Source organism: Petromyzon marinus, chromosome 33 (assembly GCF_048934315.1).
Source record: "Petromyzon marinus isolate PM22_M1 ecotype Great Lakes invasive population chromosome 33, UKy_Petmar_22M1.pri1.0, whole genome shotgun sequence".
NCBI lineage: Eukaryota > Metazoa > Chordata > Hyperoartia > Petromyzontiformes > Petromyzontidae > Petromyzon > Petromyzon marinus.
Genome location: NC_133699.1, coordinates 9,609,118 through 9,633,343, shown reverse-complemented (window position 1 = coordinate 9,633,343; position 24,226 = coordinate 9,609,118). Strand labels below are relative to the sequence as shown.

General features: G+C 56.9%; 2 protein-coding genes and 1 long non-coding RNA gene across 5 annotated transcripts in view; 2 read left to right on the top strand and 1 right to left on the bottom strand.

Annotated features, from left to right (window-relative positions):
• The window catches only part of LOC116948424 (E3 ubiquitin-protein ligase TRIM9-like), a 32,904-nt gene extending 21,127 nt beyond the window's left edge, over window positions 1-11,777 (top strand). Inside the window, exons 4-10 of one of the 2 annotated variants that reach the window (XM_032965084.2) lie at window positions 3,884-3,994; window positions 5,013-5,166; window positions 5,792-5,937; window positions 6,447-6,585; window positions 7,209-7,512; window positions 7,646-7,808; window positions 8,108-11,777. In XM_032965084.2, the coding sequence (XP_032820975.1) occupies window positions 3,884-3,994; window positions 5,013-5,166; window positions 5,792-5,937; window positions 6,447-6,585; window positions 7,209-7,512; window positions 7,646-7,808; window positions 8,108-8,173 (1,083 nt within the window). In that variant the 3' untranslated portion in view covers window positions 8,174-11,777. Of the gene's footprint in view, window positions 1-3,883; window positions 3,995-5,012; window positions 5,167-5,779; window positions 5,938-6,446; window positions 6,586-7,208; window positions 7,513-7,645; window positions 7,809-8,107 lie in introns of both variants that reach the window. The other variant, XM_032965083.2, reaches the window with a different exon arrangement.
• LOC142929745 (uncharacterized) lies at window positions 10,196-12,419 on the bottom strand. Its single transcript, XR_012945892.1, has 2 exons — window positions 11,976-12,419; window positions 10,196-11,941 (listed from the first exon to the last, which is right to left on the bottom strand). It is a non-coding gene; the product is annotated as an uncharacterized LOC142929745 (long non-coding RNA).
• Window positions 12,420-13,263: 844 nt separating this feature from the next.
• DGLUCY (D-glutamate cyclase) overlaps window positions 13,264-24,226 on the top strand; it is a 13,770-nt gene continuing 2,807 nt past the window's right edge. Inside the window, exons 1-10 of one of the 2 annotated variants that reach the window (XM_032965075.2) lie at window positions 13,264-13,347; window positions 15,683-15,924; window positions 16,106-16,259; window positions 16,578-16,770; window positions 18,552-18,702; window positions 19,979-20,101; window positions 21,056-21,181; window positions 21,816-22,076; window positions 22,605-22,707; window positions 23,163-23,311. In XM_032965075.2, the coding sequence (XP_032820966.2) occupies window positions 15,819-15,924; window positions 16,106-16,259; window positions 16,578-16,770; window positions 18,552-18,702; window positions 19,979-20,101; window positions 21,056-21,181; window positions 21,816-22,076; window positions 22,605-22,707; window positions 23,163-23,311 (1,366 nt within the window). In that variant the 5' untranslated portion in view covers window positions 13,264-13,347; window positions 15,683-15,818. Of the gene's footprint in view, window positions 13,348-15,682; window positions 15,925-16,105; window positions 16,260-16,577; window positions 16,771-17,756; window positions 17,839-18,551; window positions 18,703-19,978; window positions 20,102-21,055; window positions 21,182-21,815; window positions 22,077-22,604; window positions 22,708-23,162; window positions 23,312-24,226 lie in introns of those variants that run through there. The other variant, XM_032965076.2, reaches the window with a different exon arrangement.

The window sequence follows — 24,226 nt, the reverse complement described above, 5'->3', positions numbered from 1 at the left end:
CTCCTCAGGGTGTCCTGTTGGTGGAACCGGACCATGTAGGAGTAGAGCGCCTTCCTCTTTACATTTGCGAAGGCCACCTCCGGTAGGTCTTCCAGCCGGTACAGGTTGTGATCCGCCTTCGTTTGTCGGCATTGGCCATGCAGTGGCACGACTGAGAGCTCCGGTGGAGGGGGACCGAGAGGGGCCTCGTCATCCTCAACGCCGATGGGGGGCGTTCTCCCCGCTGCCGCTCTCTCTCGCTCTTTTTTTTAAACTACGACAAGTGCTGTATCTGCACGCAGCCCTTCTCACAGTCAAACGGCCTCTGATGGGTAGCTTATATCTGCATGCAGAGCTCTCCGTCATTTGCCACCGAGCACACGGCCTCCTCCAGCACCCACTGCTCCTTGAAGGCCGGCACGGCGTGGGTCAGCCGCGCATGGCGGAACTCCAGCCACATCCTGGCTCCGACCAGAGCGCGGAAGATGCCCAGGCTGCTGGCCGGACGTTTCCCCTCCAGGGCCACCTTCCTCGCCCTGTATATGGCGAGCTTGGCGTAGCCGACGAGCACGTTGACCAGCCCCTGCTGAGGTCGTCGATGTGGTTGTACGTCGGGCTGGAGTGGAGTTGCCTCCAGCGAGGCCTCTCCGGAGAGACGCAGGGCAGGGCTCTCCTCCAGGCATGGTCCTTGTGGCTCCTCAGGGTGTCCTGTTGGTGAAACCGGACCATGTAGCAGTAGAGCACCTTCCTCTTTACATTTGCGAAGGCCACCTCCGGTAGGTCTTCCAGCCGGCACAGGTTGTGATCCGCCTTCTCTCTCCCCTCTCTCCGTCTCTCTCCCCTCTCTCCGTCTCTCTCCGTCTCTCTCCCCTCTCTCCGTCTCTCTCCCCTCTCTCCGTCTCTCTCCCCTCTCTCTGTCTCTCTCGGTCTCTCTCCACTCTCTCCGTCTCTCTCTCCTCTCTCCGTCTCTCTCCGTCTCTCCCCCCTCTCTCCGTTTCTCTCCCCTCTATCCGTCTCTCTCCACTCTCTCCGTCTCTCTCCCCTCTCTCCGTCTCTCTCCGTCTCTCTCCCCTCTCTCCCCTCTCTCCATCTCTCTCCCCTCTCTCCGTCTCTCTCCGTCTCTCTCCGTCTCTCTCCGTTTCTCTCCCCTCTCTCCATCTCTCTCCCATCTCTCCGTCTCTCTCCCATTTCTCCGTCTCTCTCCGTCTCTCTCCCCTCTCTCCGTCTCTCTCCCCTCTCTCCCCTCCCTCCGTCTCTCTCCCCTTTCTCCGTCTCTCTCCGTCTCTCTCCTTTCTCTCCTTTCTCTCCGTCTCTCTCCCCTCTCTCCGTCTCTCTCCACTCTCTCCGTCTCTCTCCATCTCTCTCCGTCTCTCTCCGTCTCTCTCCCCTCTCTAATCCCCGCGTCAGCAACTGGCGGTGCGTTCCCATGACAGCGGCAGCCACCGCGGGGTTGACCGGGCAGGCAGCAGCGAGCGACTCCTGGACACGGGGCCGGGGTTGGTGGCGGGCGGTGGAGACTGCGGGAGGGGATGCGGCGATGGTGGATATGGGCGGTGGGGTTATGGATATGGTGGGATGAAAGAGAGGGGTGTGTGTGTGGGGGGGGGGGGGGGGGCATTCCCGCCAAGCCCTTATGAGTGCCCTACCTTATTACAGAACGATTCAGACCTTATTGGTCACCCCCATGCCACTTGTAAATCTCAACGTGCATCCTACAAAGTCCCATCACAAGGGAGAAACACAAACAAATAGACAACATTATTTTTTTAAACTCAATTTCCCTGTACAAGAATACGCGTAAACCGTACGGGTTGACAGCTATGGGGGAATGTTGTGAATGTCGGGGGTGGGGGTGGATATGGGGAGGTGTGATGATACTGAGGATATTGGATAGGTGTGCATGTGTAGGGGAGGGGTGCGTGGGGGAGAGGTGTCGATGTGGGGGGAGGGGCGCGGCTATGGGGGAAGTGAGGTAAATATAGGGGAGGGGAGGTGAATATGGGGGGAGAGGTGTGGATGTGTGGGGGGAGAGGTGTGGGTGTCGGGGGTGGGGGGGAATATGGGGAAAGTGATGTGAATGTGGGGGGTGGGGGTGGTGCATATGGGGGAGGTGTGGATGTGGGATGTGAGGGTGGAGGGGAGTGGTTGAATGAGCGGGGAGACGGGATGAGCGGTGTGCGGTGTTCGCCGCGTGATTGGTCGTATTTCTCGGGGAGCGGGGCGAGCTTCACCAAGAGCGGCGTGAATGATGGGCGCCCGCCGGGCTGAGCCTCTCGCGCCGTCACCGTTCAATTTATTGCGTGGACGAGGCGGCGCGCACAACGCCGCGGACATCCAAGGCAGCACGACATCGCCTTCGACGCACAACGCCCTTGGTTGGCATCGCAGAGATCGAGGGAATGAATCCAACAATGAATATATCTGAGATGTTGGTTTAACTCCATTGATAAAAAAAATAAAATGAAACAATAACCAAGGCTACTATGGTCCGCTCGGAACAACCGGCTGGCGAATTCCGAGGACTCTCTCATCATCATTATCTCTCTCTCTCTCTCTGCGGCCTTGGGGTTCATTCCGCAGTGGAGCGCTCGCGCTCCCGTGTGGGATGCGAACCTCCACACCGAACAGCGGGACGCCGCCGTAAACACGGCCACGAGGAGCTGTCGCGGTGCGCTTTGGGGGGGGAGGGAGGGGGGGTGCGACGACTCCTTCACCCCGAATTGTCTGCGCTGTCAAACATCTCTCCCTGCTGGCTCCCGAGATCCCGCAAACCCTGCCAAAGGACTTCTTTCCTTTCCACAAAAACAGCCGCACCGCGGCAGGCCAACAAAGATCTGCCACGAAATCCGCGAAGATTTACGAAATTTACCGAACGCCCTTCCGAGATCGCGCAAAATCGTCCCCTTAAGCTCGTCCGGAGCCCTTGCATACCCGGTGCACCGGCACCTCGGAGAAATTTGCGACCGATTTGAGGCGGACGCCGCAATCCCAAACAAGCCGCCTGACCGGCGGTCCCCGCGAAATAACCTCTGGGATTTAATCTCGAGCGTGGAAACACTGGTCCACGTATCCGCATGTCCCAGTGCAGAGCCACCCACTACAACTCACATACAGGTGGACATTCGGAGAGGGCTCTGCGTGCTGCTATGGAAACAATGACCGGGCCATGGACCGCATATTAACACCCACCTCCAACTGTGAACATTCAACAGAAGAAAGCATTGACGCCATCTACCGCACATCAAGTGAAGCTTTTTCCTGCCAAACGAATCTGCACATAGATCTATAAGTAGCTATTCAGCCAGTCATACGCAAGAGGCAAGAGTAAGTGTTATTGGCGTGCAGAGAGAGAGCGAGAGTGTGTGTGTGGTGAATGTAGCGTGGCTGATATGTGGAGGAGAGTGATGAGGCTGTGAGTGGTGTGTTTGTGTACGCAGACTGTGGCTGGTGAGCCGAGGAGCTATGTGCAACAGCTGGTGAGCGATGCGGTTGATGTGCAATGTGGCTGGTTAGTACAGCGCCTGGTGAGCGATATGGCGGGTTAGTGTAACGGACGGTGAGCAGTGTGGCTGATAAGATGAAGTAACTGGTGAGTGGATCTTTGGGTGGCAGATTTGTGCCAAAAAGGCGCCACGTGTGTAAGCAAAATAAAAAAACACATTTTTACTTGACTTGGCCTGGGCGATGTGCAGAAAGGCTGGCGAGCGTTGGGGACGGTCAAGTGTAGTGGCTGACAATTAAGCGGCGTGGCTGATATGCGCGTGGTGCGGCTGTGAGTGCTGTTTGGCCGTGTGAGTGTAGCGGCTTGTGGAATGTTGCGTGCAAGCTCCGGCTGGTGAGAGAGTCCGCGCGACTGCTGCAGCGGTGCTCAGCAAAAGCGCCACCGTGGGGTGTGACCCGGCAGGTGGCGCGCGACCAGATGAGTCACTGCAGCGTGAAGCTGCGGCAGACCACGGGGCTCATGCAGTTCTGCCTCGAGGTGATGAAGGAGAACGACCCCGCGGGCTTCGTGCAGGTGACCCCCCCCACACACACACCTACCCCTCGCCCACCGCCCCGTCCCTTGTGCACTCCCGCCCCCCTCGTTACCTGCCCCCCGCTCCACCCCCGCGTTCCTCAACCCCGCCCCTTATCCCGCCCACACTCTCGGGCTTGATCAAATTTCAAGATGATTGGTTCAATCTCTCTCGGCGGCCACATCACCCTCATTCGGCCACATCACTCACATATCAGCCACACCACTCTCATCAGCTACATCACTCTTAGCGGCCACATCACTCTCAGCGTCCACACCATTCTCATCAGCCACATCACTCTCATCGGCCACATCACGCTCATCGGCCACATCACTCTCAGCGGCCACATCACTCTCATCGGCCACATCACTCTTATCAGCCACATCACTCTCATCAGCCACACTACTCTCATCAGCCGCACCACTCTCATCAGCCACATCACTCTCATCAGCCACATCACTCTCATCAGCCACACTACTCTCATCAGCCACACCACTCTCATCAGCCACACCACTCTCATCAGCCACATCACTCTCATCAGCCACATCACTCTCATCAGCCACACTACTCTCATCAGCCACACCACTCTCATCAGCCACATCACTCTCATCAGCCACATCACTTTCAGCAGCCACATCACTGTCAGCGGCCACACCATTCTCATTAACCACACCATCCTCACCACCAACATCACTCTCATTAGCCACACCATCCTCACTAGCCACATTACTCTAATTGTATACACCACTCTCATCGGCCACACCGCTTACCAGCCATGCTGCTCATAATCGCCAGTAAATAATGTTTTACCCGTCACTGCAATCATCTTAGCCGCACTAATCAGGTGCTAAGGCGGCATTTGTGAGTGCGGTGTGCTTGCCTGACAAGGATTTTGAAAGTCGCATTTGTCCCGCATCAAGAGGAAAGGTTCCCATGTCCTCGTGTGGATGAGGCTCTGGCTTACAACACCCCCAACCCTTACCCCTTCCCCCCGGCCCCGCCCCCTGTGCTGATCAGGTGTCCGAGGCGCTGACCCGGCGGATAGTGCAGAACAGCGAGCAGTGGAGCAGCAGCGCCCTGACCCCACGTGTGGCGGGCAGCCTGGAGCTGGTGCTGGACAGCGAACCCCTCCTGCAGGCCATCCACCAGCTGGACTTCACCGACAAGCAAGGTGAGCCCCGGTTCAAAGTCATCCCAGCGCATGGACCTCACAGATAGGCAAAGGGATGCCTTGTTTCAAGCCACCCACTAGTTAAACCTGACTGACCAGTGGGCAAGGTGAGCCTTGTAGCCAGGGCTGGTGCTAGGGCGCTGCTGTCTCTTTGGCCCTCCGACGTTCGCTCTGTTGTAGTGGGCCACACTACAGCTCTACTGAACCACACAACCCCCTCCCTGCTCACAGCTGCAATCGTTTCCCAACCAGGGGACACTTGAGCCCGCCAGCACTGGGGCGAGGGGGCAGGAATAATTAGGAGGGAGATCGGGCCCCGTGGCGTGGCTATCGGGTGTGCAGGAGGTGCAGCTGCACCTGGGCCGACGGGCCGGTGAGGCCCAGACACGGGGCTACGAAGAGGCAGTGAGGGGTGAGTTGGACAGTGGCAGTGATGAGGGTTGGGGGCCGGGCGGGCGTGGGCGGGCGGGCTGGGGCACCTTTAATCCGCGGACCAGGGCCCCAAAATTCCGGCCACACCACGCCACTGATGGGGCCAGAGAGCCGGAGGAGGAGTCGAGGCCTGCGGCGGCTCGGCCGCCCGGCCGCCCGGCTGGCTGAGTGATGTGCTCAGTTGTGTCCCCAGTGCCCGCGGCGCCCATCCTGCAGCTGGAGGAGTGCCGCCTCGCGGGCTGCGTGGCCACGCTGGCGTGGAGGCCCCAGCCGCTCTCTCCCGTGCCGCTCGACGGCTACGTCCTGGAGCTCGACGACGGCAGCGGCGGCGACTTCAGGGTGGGTCCTCGTCGCCGCACCTCGTCACTCACCTGTGTCCCTCCCACCTCGCCAGTCCCCTTGTCCACTTGGTCCCTCATCCTCCTCGGCAATCCTCACCCATCTCTCCTCATTTTCCCCACCTCGTCGCTCTCACCGCATCGCTCCCCAGCACGTCACTTCCCCGCGTCACCCCCACCTTGTAACACATTTGAGTCGAGATGAGCCCAGGTGAACCAACAAGAGGGTGGGCCCAGGTGGTCCTTGCAGAGACGTCGGTGGTACCCAGATGCCGCAGCTAGAACGGGTGGGCCGCACGCACACCCGGTGTGACGGCCCAGGTCGCCCGTCCCACCCCGCCCGCGCAAGCGGCACCGGTTGCGCCGGCTTTCTGCGCGGCGGCACCCGTCGCGGGTGTCTAACCGTGCCTGCGGCGACTCGCGAGCCTCACCGGCGACTCGCGAGCCTCACCGGCGACTCGCGAGCCTCACCGGCGACTCGCGAGCCTCACCGGCGCGTGTGCCGCGCAGGAGATCTACGTGGGGCGGGAGACGATGTGCACCGTGGACGGCCTCTACTACAGCAGCGCGTACAAGGCGCGCGTCAAGGGGTTCAACAAGGCCGGCGTGAGCCCATACAGCAAGACGGTGCTGCTGCACACCTCGGACGGTACGTGGTCGTGGGTTCGACGCCCGTACCGGGGGGCGGGGGGGGGGAACGCATGCGGTCTGGCGGCTCCGGTTTGGGCACGCTCGCTGAGAACGGAGGCGGGGGGTCTGGAGCAGCTTCCTTGAGTCTCTGTCGCGGTCCCCAAAGCCCCGAGCCCGTTGGAGGCTCTAGGAGATAGCAAACGCGGGTGGGGGGAGCGTGGGGTACCGCCCAATGTGGGAAAGGGGGTGAGGGTCACGGCAAAAGTGGGTTTGGGGGGGGGGGCATCCGTAAAAACAACAGCCTCAACCTCAATATTAAACCCCATCAGTGGGATGAGATCGTAAGAACCGACCTTGGAGGGCCGGATGTTAACTGGGTAAATGCTGCTGGATGTGGCAGAAGAAATCGAGGGCGACGTGCGGCAGCGTCAACGGCCTTGTCAGCGGCTGCCTCCTTAACTCGAACTTGAGTGCCTTCCCAGCAGCCTCGAGGCGCTGCCTCTGAATGGGGACTGGGGGCGGGGGGGGCATTCGGGTTGGGGGTTCTGGCCGGGGGCGGCACTGCCGTTCATGGCTCTGCTCGCCCCCGACAAGCGGAACCATCGCCGCCGTCGCCAAGCCTGCCGTGTGTTTGTCCCGCAGTGGCGTGGTTTCCCTTCGACGGGAAGAGCGCGCACGCCGACATGGTGCTGTCCAACGACGGGCTGACGGCCACGTGCGGCACGTCGGACGACCGCGTGGTGCTGGGCGCGGCCGGGTTCACGCGCGGGGCGCACTACTGGGAGTTCACGCTCGACCGCTACGACGGGCGGCCCGACCCGGCCTTCGGCGTGGCCCGCGCCGAGGTGGCGCGCGAGGCCATGCTGGGCCGCGACGATCGCGCCTGGGCCATGTACGTGGACAACAACCGCAGCTGGTTCATCCACAACAACTCGCACACCGGCAGGCGAGTGGCGCACCGCCCTGCACACACAGCAGCACCTTGCACGCCCTGCACACGGCACCCTGCATGCGGAACCCTGCATTCCCACTTTTAAGCTCGCATTCAACATGCTTGGTGTGCTGGGTGCTTGGCGCAGGGCGGAGGGCGGCATCGGGAAGGGCTCCACCGTGGGCGTGCTGCTCGACCTCAACAAGCGCACGCTCACGTTCTTCATCAACGAGGAGCAGCAGGGATCGGTCGCCTTCGAGGGCCTCGAGGGGACCTTCTACCCGGCGCTCAGCCTCAACCGCAACGTGCAGGTGACCGTGCCGTGCCACACCGCACCATGCCACACCACACGGCACAGCACCATGCCACACATCGGACGACGTGGTGCCATGTCAAGGCAGGCCAACACTGCGGAATGCCGCTTCATATCACACCACTCACACCGCACACCGCTACCCCATGCCACACCGCGCCATGCCTCGCCACGCTGCAAAATTCCGACACCAAGCCACGGCACGCCACGCTGCACACACGCTGCGCTCAAGCCACACCGATGTTACTGCGGTCCACCCTGCTGACCCCGTTCCGCACGTGGGCTCGTGTCCCGCAGGTCACGCTGCACTCTGGGCTGGAGGTGCCGGAGTTTGTGAGCGAGGAGCGGCCAGGTGGTTCCTAGCGGGATCACAAGGGGCCGCCAGGGTCTCCGGGGATCTCCGGGGATCTTCGGGGATCTTCAGAGTCACCGGAGGTCGTCGGGGTCACCGGGGGGTCACGGCACCTCATGCTTCATCAGCTTTGATTTGAATGTAATTATCATTGCGCTGTGCTGCGTTAATTTCTGCTGCAGTTCCTTTGCCGCGATTTCAAGAGTCAACCTTGTTCAAATCCTTGTTTTACCGCGCGCGAGAGACAGACCTCCACCTAACCCCCACACCCCCCTGACGTCATTGCCCCCCCGCCCCCCCCCCCCAAGTCTGACTGTCACTGCGACCTCTGTCATCGTGACCTTCATCATCCTGATCACAAAACTGCAGTGACCCTTGCGATTAGGTGTAGCGTGGCTAGCGTGGGCCCTGGTGCAAGGAAGGATGGGGGACCACCACTTTGTCAGTCCAAACCCCCCCAGCCCCCCACTTTGCATAGTCCTGGGCCCCTTCGGCCCGTGGGCCCCGGTGCAGTTGTACCGACTGCACACGCTCGATAGCTGCACCGCTGAGGTGCAGCGATTCCCCGGTAAGGCAGCAGCGTCTTGGCTGTTGTTTCAGCCTTCTTTGGTGCTGGGGTGCACTGTGAGAGCACACCTGCTCTTGGGGTGCACTTTGAGAAGGCACATCACCCTGACCTCCCCCCACTGCCACCCCCGCTCCCCGCCCCAACAGATGCCGTGGGTGAACCCATCCCTTCCTCCCTCCTCCCCTCCGCCTCGCCTGCCAGGGAAACGCTTTCACTTAATCGCGTGACAGGCGCCTGGATTAGAGGCGCAGGCGAGGGAGGCTGCTGATTGACGGGCAGATAAGTGCAGCGCTTGCAGAGAAACGCGGCCGCGCAGATAGGGACGGTTGTGCAAATAGGGCAGCTGTGGAAAGTAAAGGCAGCTGTGCAGGCAGGGGCAGCGGTGCAAATGGGACAGCTGAGACAGGTAGGAGCACCTGTGCAGATGTGAGCTGGGTGGTAAACGGGGGGTGAAAAATGCGGTGACGCGTAAATGTGGGAACGGGGGTGATGGGGTAACGGTGCGAGGTGGTGACGGGATGGTGACGTTGCACAGGGCTCTGTGGAGTTCAGGAGTGCGAGTTCGAGTCCGGGTCCCCGTCCCTGTCGCGTGAACCGGGGAGATCAAACGGCGCAGATTCCCTGCCTTAACGATCTGCAACGTCCGGCAGACGGTTGTCCAACCCAATTTGTTTACCTTGCCTGCCTCTGCTGATAACCCCCCCCCCCCCACACACACACAAAGGGCGAAACCTGTCCAGAGTTTGCGTCTTTAAGCAATTGCTGCGGAGCAATACTAGTCTGAGAAGTCATGAGAGCGACTGACAAGAATATATATTATTTTTTACGTGCTGACAACAAAACGGAAGATGCCATTTATCACGAAGTGGCGTTTCCCAAGCCGCGTGTGTCTGCGTGTCGTGTGCGCTCCAACAGGACATTCATGGGGAAATGCGTGCACCTGAAAATTTACAGAGAAGCTCACTCCCTTTCATCCCTCTCTCCACGTTGGTGCGTGCTCTCGCTCGGCGTGGCAGAGTGATAGCTGGCACGGGTGGGCACCTGCCACTCGCGGTCACCTTGCACCATAATAGCCCGGTGGCCACACCTCCCCATTGTTCTCGCGGTGCTGGGGTCGTGCTGGTCCATCGAGGTCCCACGAGCTAGAAACGGCCGTCCCATAGTTTATATGGAGTGCTCTTGCCCAGCAATATTTGTTGGAACAAGCCTGACCCTGTTGAAGAGACCTACAGAAGGTCAAAACTGGTCCGGATTTGTCTTCATTAAACAAATGCTGCTTGATATTGGTCTGTAAATCAAACAGGTTGATGGTTTAAAACACATTTATTCACATGTGGGGAGACAGAAGGGAATTCTGATTATGTTTGCTCCAACCCTTGGGGGAGCTGCGAAATTGGCAAGATGGAAATTGCCGATAGCGGAGCAGGCCTTTCGGGGCTCAGAAACAAAACAAGACGAAACCAAAAACAGGAACGGGCGTTTATTACCATTTACGGATGGGCATGGGGTTTGTGTTTGGAGCTAACTGGCCAATCAAATGCTAGCCCTACCCAACTAGTCACTAGTACCAGCCCTCTCTCACTGACCTCTAACCAACTAGTCACTAGTACCAGCCCTCTTTCACTGACCTCTAATCAACTAGTCACTAGTACCAGCCCTCTCTCACTGACCTCTAATCAACTAGTCATTAGTACCAGCCCTCTTACTGACCCCTAACCGACTAGTCACTAGTACCAGCCCTCTCTCACTGACCTCTAATCAACTAGTCACTAGTACCAGCCCTCTCTCACTGACCTCTAATCAACTAGTCACTAGTACCAGCCCTCTCTCACTGACCTCTAATCAACTAGTCACTAGTACCAGCCCTCTCTCACTGACCTCTAATCAACTAATCACTAGTACCAGCCCTCTCTCACTGACCCCTAGCCAACCAGCCACTAGTACCAGCCCTCTCAAACTGACCCCTAACCAACCAGCCACTAGTTCCAGCCCTCTCTCACTGACCTCTAATCAACTAGTCACTAGTACCAGCCCTCTCTCACTGACCTCTAATCAACTAGTCACTAGTACCAGCCCTCTCTCACTGACCTCTAATCAACTAGTCACTAGTACCAGCCCTCTCTCACTGACCCCTAATCAACTAGTCACTAGTACCAGCCCTCTCTCACTGACCCCTAATCAACTAGTCACTAGTACCAGCCCTCTCACTGACCCCTAACCGACTAGTCACTAGTACCAGCCCTCTCTCACTGACCTCTAATCAACTAGTCACTAGTACCAGCCCTCTCTCACTGACCTCTAATCAACTAGTCACTAGTACCAGCCCTCTCTCACTGACCTCTAATCAAATAGTCACTAGAACCAGCCCTCTCTCACTGCTCACTGACCTCTAACCAACCAGCCACTAGTTCCAGCCCTCTCACTGACCATAACCCTGCAACTAAACCCACCTCCTCGTCGGGGGGCGGGGGGCCCGCTTCTGTTCCGTTTTTTTGTTCATTTTGTGAAACCATTTGCGATCTCAGTGACCCGAGAGTAATGAGGTGGGGGAGGTTAGAGTGAGGACCCTGGGAATGGGGAGACACAGAGGGGGTGGGGCGGGGGGGACATCGAAGGAGCAAGACGGGAGGACCCGCGCAGAGTTCTTGTAATGCCGTTATTTGAGAGAATAGCTTTTCAGATATATACGCGCACACATCTATTTTGTCTATCTCCATGTGTTCCATGTGCAGTGTGCGTGCCGGCTCGCGAAACCCTCGCGAGCCTCCCCGAGCCTCCGCGTTTAGAGTGTGTCCCGTTCGTCGGTCATAGCCCAGTCGCTGTGCGCGTAGTTCCGGAGGCCGCGTCGCCCACAGGTGAGGCGACGCGTGAGGCAGAGCGAGGCAGGTGAGGCGACGGGCGGCAGAGACGAGCGTGAACCAAGTCGACCTTGTTCCTCGTGGGAGCAGCGGGTTTGCCGAGTCCGCGTGTCCACCCACACACTTAAAGAGTGTCCACCCTCGGTCCGCGTGTCCACCTTTCGCAATAAAAAAAAACGTGTAAAGCAATATCGGCGTCCGATCCTTGCTGCCTCGCGCACCTGTCCCGTGCCCTGACCCGTCCGATGCCCTGACCTGTTCCATGCCCTGACCTGTCCCGCTCCCTGACCTGTCCCACGCCCTGACCTGTTCCGTGCCCTGATCTGATTCCCTCCCTGACCCCGTCCCCTGACCTGTCCCACGCCCTGACCAGTCCGATGCCCTGACCTGTCCCACACCCTGACCACCAGGGGTGGCGCTGGGCATAAGCAAACTAAGCAAAAGCTTCGGGCCCCAAGAAAATTAAAGATTCACGAACAAATATTTAAACCAAACATCAGCTAGAATTCAGATCCTAATAAATATTAAAACTTAGTGAATTGACATTTTAAAAACCTCCTGTCTTGCCTGTATCACCTCTCATCTCACTACAGTTCCATCCGCACCTACGATTAGCGCGGTTGGCTACATACGGTGCGAAATATGTTCAACACATACATCTCTTGCACGTCTCACGAGATAATAAACCAAAAGGGAGGGTGAGGCAAGAATGCATGCATGCTTAGGGCCCCCCAATAGGCCAGCACTCCCAGAGCCCCCCCCCCCCCGCCTGTTAACGCCTAAGGAGAGAGGGAGTTAACCAAAAGGGAGCTGGAATGTGGTGTGCCCCCCCCCCCCCCCCCACCCACCGCGTAACCTGTAACAGACTGTTGGGGCAAGTGTTGTAAGCCAGCAACCGATTAAGTCCGGGAGGGCACAGAAAGGGGGTCGGGTAACCATGGAGCATCACGCCGGGCCGCCTTTGTCTCCCCCAGTGCTGATTTTTTTTTACACCGCACCAGGTACACTTTTTGAGGCTGAGTCTACCTAGTGGAGGCCCAGGTACCGGTTCAGATAACAGTCACCGGTGTTGGCCGTGAGCGGGAGTCGCCGGGTTTCGCAGCGCAGCGCGTTAACCGCTACACTACCGCTCCCCGCACACCCAAACGCGCGCAATTGCTGACCTTGGGGATATGTAAGCACCCACCGTAAGCCATTATCGCAGCTCGGGCCACGGGTGTTGTGGGAACTTAACAGGGTGGGGGGGGGGGAGACGCTGGGGGAGGATGAGCGACAGGAGACGGGGGGGGGGTCTGGCGGAGAGAGGAGGGAGAGAAAATAGAGAGAAGAGAGGGGGGGGGGGGGATGAGACGTGAAGCGAGAGAAGAGAGTCGGGGGGCAGAGTTGTTGATGAGAGGGGGGCAAAAGTGGGGGATGAGAGGGGGGCAGAGTGGGGGATAAGAGGGGGGCAGAGTTGTTGATGAGAGGGGGGCAGAGTGGGGGATGAGAGGGGGGCAGAGTGGGGGATGAGAGGGGGGCAGAGTTGTTAATGAGAGGGGGGCAAAAGTGGGGGATGAGAGGAGGGTAGAGTTGTTGATGAGAGGGGGGCAGCGTGGGGGATGAGAGGGGGGCGGAGTGGGGGATGAGAGGGGGGCAGAGTGGGGATGCGAGGGGGGCGGAAGGGGCCTTGGTGTTTGAGTCGCCGCCCTCGCTTCCGGCCCCTGCCGAGGGATCCGACGAAGACCGCGAGCTCCCTGCAATACCTGACGACTCCCGCCCGGTAAGAGCCGGCACCATCTCTCTGTCTCTCTATCTTTGGAGATGGGCGCTTGCTGCCGCCAGCTGCCACCGTCAGTGGCTGCTGCTGTTGTAGTGACTGCTGCTGCTGTTGTAGTGACTGCTGCTGCTGTTGTAGTGACTGCTGCTGCTGTTGTAGTGACTGCTGCTGCTGTTGTAGTGACTGCTGCTGCTGTTGTAGTGACTGCTGCTGCTGTTGTAGTGACTGCTGCTGCTGTTGTAGTGACTGCTGCTGCTGTTGTAGTGACTGCTGCTGCTGTTGTAGTGACTGCTGCTGCTGTTGTAGTGACTGCTGCTGCTGCTGTTGTAGTGACTGCTGCTGTTGTAGTGACTGCTGCTGCTGCTGTTGTAGTGACTGCTGCTGCTGTTGTAGTGACTGCTGCTGCTGTTGTAGTGACTGCTGCTGCTGCTGTTGTAGTGACTGCTGCTGTTGTAGTGACTGCTGCTGCTGCTGTTGTAGTGACTGCTGCTGCTGTTGTAGTGACTGCTGCTGCTGTTGTAGTGACTGCTGCTGCTGTTGTAGTGACTGCTGCTGCTGTTGTAGTGACTGCTGCTGCTGTTGTAGTGACTGCTGCTGTTGTAGTGGTTGCTGCTGTTGTTGTAGTGACTGCTACTGTTGTTGTAGTGACTGCTGCTGTTGTAGTGGTTGCTGCTGCTGTTGTAGTGGTTGGTGCTGTTGTAGTGACTGCTGTTGTTGTAGTGCCTGCTACTGTTGTTGTAGTGACTGCTACTGTTGTTGTAGTGACTGCTACTGTTGTAGTGGTTGCTGCTGTTGTAGTGACTGCTGCTGCTGTTGTAGTGACTGCTGCTGTTGTAGTGACTGCTACTGCTGTTGTAGTGGTTGCTGCTGTTGTAGTGGCTGCTGCTGCTGTTGTAGTGGTTGCTGCTGTTGTAGTGACTGCTGCTGTTGTTGTAGTGACTGCTGCTGTTGTAGTGGCTGCTGCTGCTGTTGTAGTGGTTGCTGCTGTTGTAGTGGCTGCTGCTGCTGTTGTAGTGGTTGCTGCTGTTGTAGTGACTGCTGCTGTTGTTGTAGTGACTGCTGCTGTTGTAGTGGCTGCTGCTGCTGTTGTAGTGGTTGCTGCTGTTGTAGTGGCTGCTGCTGTTGTTGTAGTGACTGCTGCTGTTGTAGTGACTGCTACTGCTGTTGTAGTGGTTGCTGCTGTTGTAGTGGCTGCTGCTGCTGTTGTAGTGGTTGCTGCTGTTGCAGTGACTGCTGTTGTTGTAGTGACTGCTGTTGTTGTAGTGACTGCTACTGTTGGTGTAGTGACTGCTACTGTTGTAGTGGTTGCTGCTGTTGCGACTGTGGTTGTTGTTGTGGTGCTTGATGTGGACACGTGGCCCCGCCGCGTTTTGTGAATGTCACCTTCACTCTGTGGTTGGCTATGCGTGGTTATCGCTGCGTGGTTGTCTATGTGTGGTTATGGCTGCGTCGTTGTCTGTGTGGTTATGGCTGTGTGGTTATGGCTGTGTGGTTATGGCTGTGTGGTTATGGCTGTGTGGTTGTCTATGTGTGGTTGTCTATGTGTGTTTGTCGCTGTGTGGTTGTCTGTGTGGTTATGGCTGTGTGGTTGTCTCTGTGTGGTTATTGCTGTGTTGTTGTTTATGTGTGGTTGTCTATGTGTGGTTATGGCTGTGTCGTTGTCTATGTGTGGTTGTCTATGTGTGGTTGTCTATGTGTGGTTATGGCTGCGTGGTTGTCTGTGTGGTTATGGCTGTGTGGTTGTCTATGTGTGGTTATTGCTGTGGTTGTCTGTGGGTTTGTCGCTGTGTGGTTGTCACTGCGTGGTCCCGTGGCCTTGTCCGAGGCTGTCACGTCACGTGGTTGCTTATCTGTGGCTCTTTATCAGTTCCTCATCCTCCGCACGGAACGGCGTTCACGTGGCCCCATGCGGCCACGAGAGGGCGCTGCGGTCATCTTTGCTCTATTGTAAAACAGAACTCGACTGTCATTTTTGCTTTTCTGAACGAGTCGTGAATTGGTATGAAATGGTGATGGAGGAGGGTTGTGTGGCGGTGGGGGGGGGAGTGATGTGGGGGGTGGTGAGTGATGTGGGGGGGGGGGGTCGCTATGGATGGAGAACGCGGGGGTCAGTGATTTACCTTGACCCCTACAGCCAGGAGAGGCCTCAACGGGGCGCACGGCTCACATTGGGTCGTTGTGTGTGATGGGTTGATGTGTGAATGTTGGCCTATGCCGTATGATGTTGGGTGAATGTGTGAATGCTGATGTTTGTGATGTTGGGTTAATGTTGCGTGAATGTCGGGTTGATGTTTGTAATATTGGACCATCGTGGCTTCTCATTAACAACCCCCGTCAGGTCAAAAGTCCACACTCCGCGTTATCGCGACTGTCAAGGTGCCCCGCGTCCCTACTGCCCTCAGAGTTAACGTGTCGAGGCCATAGCCCCTCTCAGATTAGTCTCCGTGAGAAAGAGCAGCCTCTGTGAGAGACTCATGGAGCCGTCTCCACCGGCACTGAGCGCCATGGACCCGGCCGAGGTGCGGCGTCTAATCAGAGGCGGTCAGCTCAGGGGCAGGTCGACGTCCGGCATGGCTGAAGGTGAGCACTGCTCGGGTATTGAAGGTGAGCATTCGGCTCATCTGTGGGTGAGCACTGGGCATGCGCTTTGGGTGAGGACAGGGCATGGTCTGTGCTTGGCCGAGTGTCCAAACAAGATGGGAACCAGTTGTGAGTCGCGCTGGCCTGGGTCATGACTCTTGTGGCCCCGCGTGCCCTGCAGGCTTCACGCAGGCGAACTTGGTGGTGGTGGAGGAGTCTGTGGCGGATGAGTTTGAGAGATTCTGCCGCGCGAACGCCGGCCCACTGCCTCTGCTCTACCGCAGTCAGCCCGACGAGTGGGCAGCACCTCCTCTCGCTGCCCACTCTGACATACGGTAACTCATCAGCATCATAATCGCCATCAGCAGCAGCACAATCAAACCCATCAATATCATCGGCAGCAAGGGAATTATCGCAGGGTCATCATAATCTTAAGAATTACTATCTTTTTTTTTAACAATCCTCACTGGTATCCACGCAGCGTCAAGGATGGCAAAATAACCCTCGCTTTGTGTAGATAACAATCGCTGTCATAACCAGCATCAATGCCAACATCATCACGATGATCAACCATGAATGGACATGCGCGCAATAGAAGCATCGCGTCGCCTTAAACATTCGCCTGCCCGCCTCCCCGGCTCTCGCCCGCGCAGCACGGACTGCCCGGGCTACCGTCGCTACGAGCACGGGCAGCTGACCGGGCTGCCCGACTCCCTGCCCGCCCCGGGGCCCCGCCCGCTCGTCTCCTTCTACCTCGGCTGCAGCTTCTCGTTCGAGCGCCTCCTACTGGAGGCGGGGATCCCCGTGCGCAATGTTCAGCAGGGCCGCAACGTCAGCATGTTCCGCGTGCGTGACCTCCCCCCATGCCCTCCCCATGTGCTGTCTCCTCCCGTTCAACCGACGAGCGAAGGGCGTAGTCAGTCCCAGGATGATTCCCATAAAACCAGGGGTGGGGAACGTCCGGCCCATTTGGTGTGGCCCTGCCAAGGCAACCGCAGGCGGGACTCGAAATTCAATAAATCTAGGAGCAAACCTGGAAAAGCAGTTGCGAGTAGCAACATCATCAACACCGGCTAACATCATCACACGCCTCGCCAAAGAGAAGCAGTTCCAGCCATCGCATTAGGGGTGAGTTAATTAAATGGTTGACTAAATATAACAGGCTAATTTTATAAGTTGATCATTTTGTATGACCCGCGAATGATGTTATAAATATCCAAATGGCCCTTGGCAGAAAAAAAGGTTCCCCACCCCTGCGGGCATAAACGAACCCCGATGCCTGTCGGGGCTTCCCCTTATATACTGGCCGTGGCTTGGCCACGCCCTCGGCCAAGAATTACAGTACACTAGTTCAGCACAGCGGTGTGTTGGAGAGCAAATGCACAACATTTACAAATTAGAGTATGACGTTTCGACAGTAATTACAACTAGCATCATCAGGCTGTGTCGGGTGGTGTCGGGTATAACGACACAATTATATTTTTAAAAAGAACCTCACGGATTCTCCACCGCGTCACTATCAGGGGTTCAGATCTCATCGATAGAGGCGCTGTCTGCAGTGCCTGACATTGAGACGGTCTGTAGCGCCGACTAAGAATTGATTCGAGTATCTGGTTCGGCGAATAAACATCAGCACTGGGGAAATATCGGCAGCTAAGCGTGATGGTGGCCACACCATAATTTGCGTGTGCCGTGTCGGCCTTCGTACGCGTTCCCTGACCGCGCTATCCCCAACAGTCCGTATATGACTACGCGGGGAACATTTTAACTGTGGCGTCCGCCGCGTGGTTGAAGTTAATGAGCCCTGGCCACGTCCCCGCTCGCGTTTGCAGGGCGGCCCGGAGGAGATGGGCATCCGCCTCCCTGCGCGCCCCCACTCCGCTGCGCGCCCCCGCGCCCACACGCAGCGTTAGCGTGAGTAGCGCGTCTAGGGCACGGGGGGGGGGGGAGTGGAGTGCATGGCCCTCGACCCTGCCCCGTCACATCTCTGCTGCGTGCCCTTTAAGGGGTGTGGAGGCGAAGGGAATAATAAATAATCTCTCGCGCTCACCGGGGATGGCGATAGCGGCTTCAACGCAGCGCGCGTTTACGTGACGGAGGAGTCCACGTGGATACCACGAGCCGTGCGTGGCTCCACGCGTGTGGCGCTGCCTGCGGCGGCCACCGCTTTTACCCAGACGACGATGTTCCCGTCGCGGCAGCCACTGCCTCTTAAAGACTCACGGCTCTGCCCTGCCCCGCACGACTTCTAAGCCATGCACGCAATTGTAAATAAATGACGGGACTTTGCAAGTCGTTGACAACACTGTGCGGCCTTAAGTGTAAACGTATATAATAGGCGACGTTTTGAGAAACGGCTCTTGTTCATTGCACATAAAACGGAGAGAGGAGGGAGAGACGGAGTGCATACTAAGGGCTGGAGAAGTAGCTGCGTGACTCGTGATATAGTGACGTGGCTCCTGATGTAGCAGGATGGCTCCTGATATAGCAGGATGGCTCCTGATGTAGCTGGGTGTCTCATGATATAGCGAGCCAGCTCCTGGTGTAGCTGGGTGTGTCATGTTACAGCGGAGTGGTGTCCGCTGTTTTAACCCCGTGTCCTGACCACTCCCCCCCCCCCCCCGCAGACGTCTGTCCGGTGCGAGGTCGCGGGCCGCTTCGACTGCCATCTGGTGGTCAGCATGAGGCCCGTACCCGAGGCGAGCTTGGGACCCGCGTGCCGCCTCACGCACCCCCTCCAGGACGTGCACGGGGCTCCCGTGCACATCGGGGACCCAGGTGCGGTGAGCGACGCCACTCGGAGAGGAGTGATGCTGCTCGGGTGTGGGGAACTGCGATGGGTTTTTTTTCGGTTCTCGTGAAATATTTTCCGGAGCTCAGCCCCGGGCAGCTCTGCATGAAATTAAAGACCTGTTTGATTACCGGTGCGTGGGTTAGCTTTAGTGTAATTACCCTTGTGAGGTTGTCCTTGATTCATTACCCTGTGGTTACCCAGTGTGGAGTGTCCTTGTCTGCAGTTATCTGGATATGTCCGCATGTGGTTGTCTGTGTACATAACGCCATGTTTGTCAACCCATTTCCGAAAGAGGACCTCCCCATGCCGTGTAGGTCGTGTGGGTTGTTTGACCATACTTCACCACGCTGATCAACAGGGGTCTGATCTGCTGTACTCTAGTTTACTTCTGTCAGTTTGGAGAACCCAAAACCACTCTTGCAAATGATATCCTAACCCTATTCTCGTGTTCTCACCTGGTTAAACAAATAAACTCCACTTGAGCATAGTGCTCGACAGTACAGACCAATTTCGATTTAAAGCTTTCGTGACTGCAAGGATTCATCTTCTTTGGTTCTTTCGGTAAAGTCACGTAGAATGAGAATAAAATAATAAATTGATAAAATGAAATAACACAATATTGTGTTATTTTATTTGATCAATTTTATAAAATAACACAATATTGTGTTATTTTATTTGATCAATTTATTATTTTATTCTCATTCTACGTGACTTTACCGAAAGAACCAAAGAAGATGAGTACAGACCAACTTTGAATTATTCTGCACTGCCCTCTGCTGCCCACCACATGGCCACGCAGCAGCCGATAACAACCCGTTTGATCATGATGATTGCCTCTACTCGGTTGCCGAGATCGGATGCACGCCAGGTGATTTAATCATAGACGCATGTGGTTATCTGTGGGCAGACTCGTGTGGTTAACCCGTGTGTGGTTACCCATAACCACACACGGATAGCGGTAGAGTAGTGGTTAGCACGCTGCGCTATGAACCCGGTGAACCAGGTGACCCGAGTTTGAGTCCCGCTCACGGCCAACACCAGTGGCGATTATCCGAAACGGTCCTGGGCCTCCCCTAGGTCGACTCAGCCTAAAATGAGTACCCGGTGCGGTGTATAGTAAACATCGCCACTGAGGAGACAAAGGCGGCCGGGCGTGATGTTGGCCACCCACCCCCTTGTATGCCCGCTAACAGCACTTGCCCCAACAGTCTGTCAAGGCTATACGGCGGATCTTTGTCTTGTGCTTACCCATCCCCCCAGGACTGCTCGGAATCCGGGACCTGTCCGCGCCGGATTTCGGGGACTCTGTGAGCAGCGACCCCGGAGATGTCCCCGTGTTCTGGGCGTGCGGGGTAACAGGGGTCGAAGCTGTGCAGAGCGCTCGTGCGTGACCCCAACCACCTCCTCACACACACACACGCACACTCGCCCACAGTGGTTTTGCAGACACCTTGGGCTACTGAGGGTCCTCTTAGTTTGCTTTTGCCTGGCCCTGCCGTTTATTGTACAAACGGGACCGCTTGCCTATACAGGGTGCTTCAAAAAAATGTTAACACTTACAGGGGCCTATCTTTTTTGTGGAAAAAGAACGGATAATACACTGTAACATGATAACATATGTATGTGAATACCTTCAAAAAGTCAAAGAGTCTCTACTTATTCGCCATCGTTGTCAACGCGTGGCTGGAATCTTCTCCAGGTGGTTTCCAGAGCCCGGAGGCACATTTCTCGTGGTATTGTTGCAAATTCTCGGAAGTGTTAACATTTTTGTGAAGCACCGTGTACACCCTCGCCTCACCTGTACACCCCTCACCTGCGCCCACTCACCTGCATGACACTCACTTACACCCCCTCACCTGAACACCCTTCACCTGCACTCCCCTCACCTGGCTCCTGGGCGGCGGAATTGCTCAGCTGTAACGGATTTGCTGTTTGTTCTAGAGATTCACCATTTGAATCCAGTGTCCGCCCTGGTTATTACCTCTATAATACTTCCACACGCCATCTGCTTCACCCAGTAGACGTTTAATATCCCCTGTACATTCCACATGAGCAGGCCATTGTGTGCCAGCGTCCACATGTCCCCAATGAGAAAATCACACCACAAATCACCCGTCTCTTACTGTTCCGTTTAGCACGGTTGGCTACGTACCCACCTCTGATTAGCACGGTTGGCTACCTACGGTGCGAAAGAAGTTCAACGTCCATGCATAGACTCGTGCCACAGGTCTCACTTGCAAATGACACTCCTGCCAGTCTCGAGTCGACACCTCACCTGGTTAGACAAAACGAACTTGAACCGGCTCACACAGCCCCGTTGCCTGTCCGTGTTTGCAGACCTGGCCCTGGCATTCACGCACGCCCCGGGCTGCATGTTTGTGACGGACGTGAAGGGGCAGAGCGTGTCCGTCGGGGCGGCGAGCGCCGTGCACGCCCTGGAGCGGCACGTGCAGCTCGACCCGGGTGGGTAACAACGTGCCGCCACACCTCCCCCTTCGCCCACCGTGGGAAGTGGTCTCCGGGTGGCTCTGGCGTCAGAACATCGAGGTCGCCACGGCTGTGCTACAGGGTTCGAATGCGCAGGGTAGGCTTGCCCGTGTAGTTAATCGATAATCTCAAGCCTGAACAATAAAATAATTGAGTAGGGTTTATTTGGCTTAATTTGAGAATTATATATATATATATTTCAAAGAAGCTCGGCTAGCATTCAAATAACGTTTATATTGGAAAATGTGCCTCTTAGTGTGGATAAGATGTTACGTATAAACACTCATTAATTGGCTGCAACGCAACTTTACGTGGAAAGGACTGTAGAGCTTTGCTGGTAGCGCCGACTCACCGCTTGGCTGCTGCCTCCCAGCTTGTCTGTGGTTCATCGGCGATCCGAGTCGACACTTCACCCCACGACGTGACGCCGAGGGCACAAATGGAAAACAATTGCGGATACAAAAAAAAGACATGCCGCAGAGGACTTGGCCTGCGAGCACCCCCTCTGTTCTGTGCACCCCCCATGTCCCCCCGTACCCGCGTGGCTCCACGTGCCCCTGTACCCGCTGTGCCTCCCTCCCCCCTTCCCCGTGTGCCCATCTATGAGCAGGTTCTCGGGGAATCAAGCACCTCCACGTGCCAGGGGAGCTGCTGCGCGCGGCGCTCTCCCTGTCACACTCGCGCTCCGTACTGCTGATCACCGGCTTCCCCACCCACGTGACCCAGCAGCCCCCCGAGGAGACAGACGGCCCCCCAGGGGCCCTCGCCATGGCCGCCGCGCTAAGGGCCCTGGGCAAGCGCGTGGCCCTGGCCACGGATGCACGCGCCGCCGGGCTCATGCGTGACATTGTGACGGACGCGCTGCGAGAAGGTCCGATGACTACCTGTCTCTGTGTGTCCGTGTGTCCACCTGCCTCTCAGTATCCGTCTCTCTGTGTCTGTCTGTTTGTCTGTCTCTGTCTTCCTGTCTCTCTGTCCATGTCTGTGTGTCCGCTTGCCTATCAGTATCCGTCTCTCTGTGTCTGTCTGTTTGTCTGTCTCTGTCTTCCTGTCTCTCTGTCCATGTCTGTGTGTCTGCCTGCCTCTCAGTCTGTGTATCTGCCTGTCTCTCTGCGTGCATGTCTCGTGCACACTTATCTGTATATGTATCTGTCTATTTTTTGCACATGTTTGTGAGTCTGTCTCTCTGTCCGCGTGTGTGTGTCTGCCTGCCCCTCTGCTCATCTCAATATCTGTCGCTCTGTGTCTGTCTATATGTTTTCCTCTCCACTTGTCTGTGTGTCTCTTTGTCTCTCCTGTATGTGTGCCTATACATCCGTCGCTCTGTTTATCCATCTGCCTGTCTGCTTGTCCGTGTGACCTGTTGGAGGGTGCTTTTCCCCCGTGGCCTTTGTCCCAGGGGTCTTGGATGAGGAGGTCCCGGTCGTGACGATGGAGGGACGTGGCCAGGACGCGGCGCGAGCTTTCCTGTTGGAGGATGGCCCGGAGGGGCCCACACCTCGGTACCAGCACCACGGGCAGCAGGACTCGGCACACAGGCCACAGCGCACCTCACACAGCACCCAGGACAGCAGCACAGGGGACACGGGCCACAGTACACTTCACACAACACACAGGACAGCAGTACAGGGGACATGGGCCACAGTACACTTCACACAACACACAGGACAGCAGTACAGGGGACATGGGCCACAGTACACTTCACACAACACACAGGACAGCAGTACAGGGGACATGGGCCACAGTACACTTCACACAGCACCCAGGACAGCAGCACAGGGGACATGGGCCACGGCACACAGCACAGGGGACAGCAGCACCCATAACACAGGTAACGGCAAGCGCACAGGACAGGAAAACATGGGACACAGGCCACATCACACAGCACATGGGACAGCAGCATCCAGCACGCGGCTCTGTATGTCACGCCGGGCACCTGGTGTTCGGCCCCACGCAGCTATGATCACCTGGTGGCCATCGAGCGCGCGGGCGCGGCGGCGGACGGGTGCTACTACAACGCGCGCAAGATCAACATCGGGCACCTGGTCGACCCTCTGGATGAGCTCTTCTGGCTGGCGCGGGACACGCGCGGGGTCTCCACCACAGGCGAGTGGTCACGCGGCGGGGCCGGGGGTCGGTACCCTGACTCCGCTGGCGGCGCTTTAACGCCTGCGTGGGCTGCAGTGAAAAACGCTGCAGCCACCAATCGGATTCGGTTCGGGGGGCACAGGTGAGCCGAGCTCGTCGTCGTCGTCGTCGTCATCATCATTACCATCGCTCATAATCGATTAACTGATGAATAAAGACCTGGCCGTTTCTCTCCGGCACGCGAGTCCATTTCAGCGCTACGTCTCCGCAAAGGTTGTACCATTCAGTGTGTTCCCTCCTTTGGCTTTGAATTGTTACGATTCGAGGTCACGATTCAACGCAATATTTACATTTCTAAATCAGACCAAGCACGCCGTAAATCCATGCCCTCTCCCCACCGCTCACTGTGAAAACAAGACACTGCTCCTCTGTGCAGATCCCTTCCGCTCTTCCCGTCTCTCTTTTCTCTCCGCTCTCGTCATTATCATCACCACCCTCTCATCCCCGACGTCTTGACCAGGTCCTTCCATCTCCCCCTCCTCCTTCTCTTCCTGCTCGGTGCTCCTTTCATCCGGCTGGTCATCCTGAGCCGTGCCCTAATTGTCTACCTTGGTGGGGATGCCCGTTCCAACATCCCTCCCCTGTATCATGGGACCTCCCTTGACAGTATCAATAAAACAGGTGTTAAGATGTTAAAACATCTTAACACCTGTTTTATTGCCAGAAAGGGTAAAACCTATTCTTATATCCGTTCCATTTCCCGTTCCTCGTTCCTTGCGTTTTCCCATTCATTGCTTCCTTGACTTCACTCTCCTTCCTGTGGTGTAGCCACGAGTATGCAGATTTTATTTTTTGGTATTTTCCCTCGTCTATAATTTCCGCAGTCACCTGTGCACTTTGTAAACAATTAACTCTTGAGTTGCAAGATTCTAC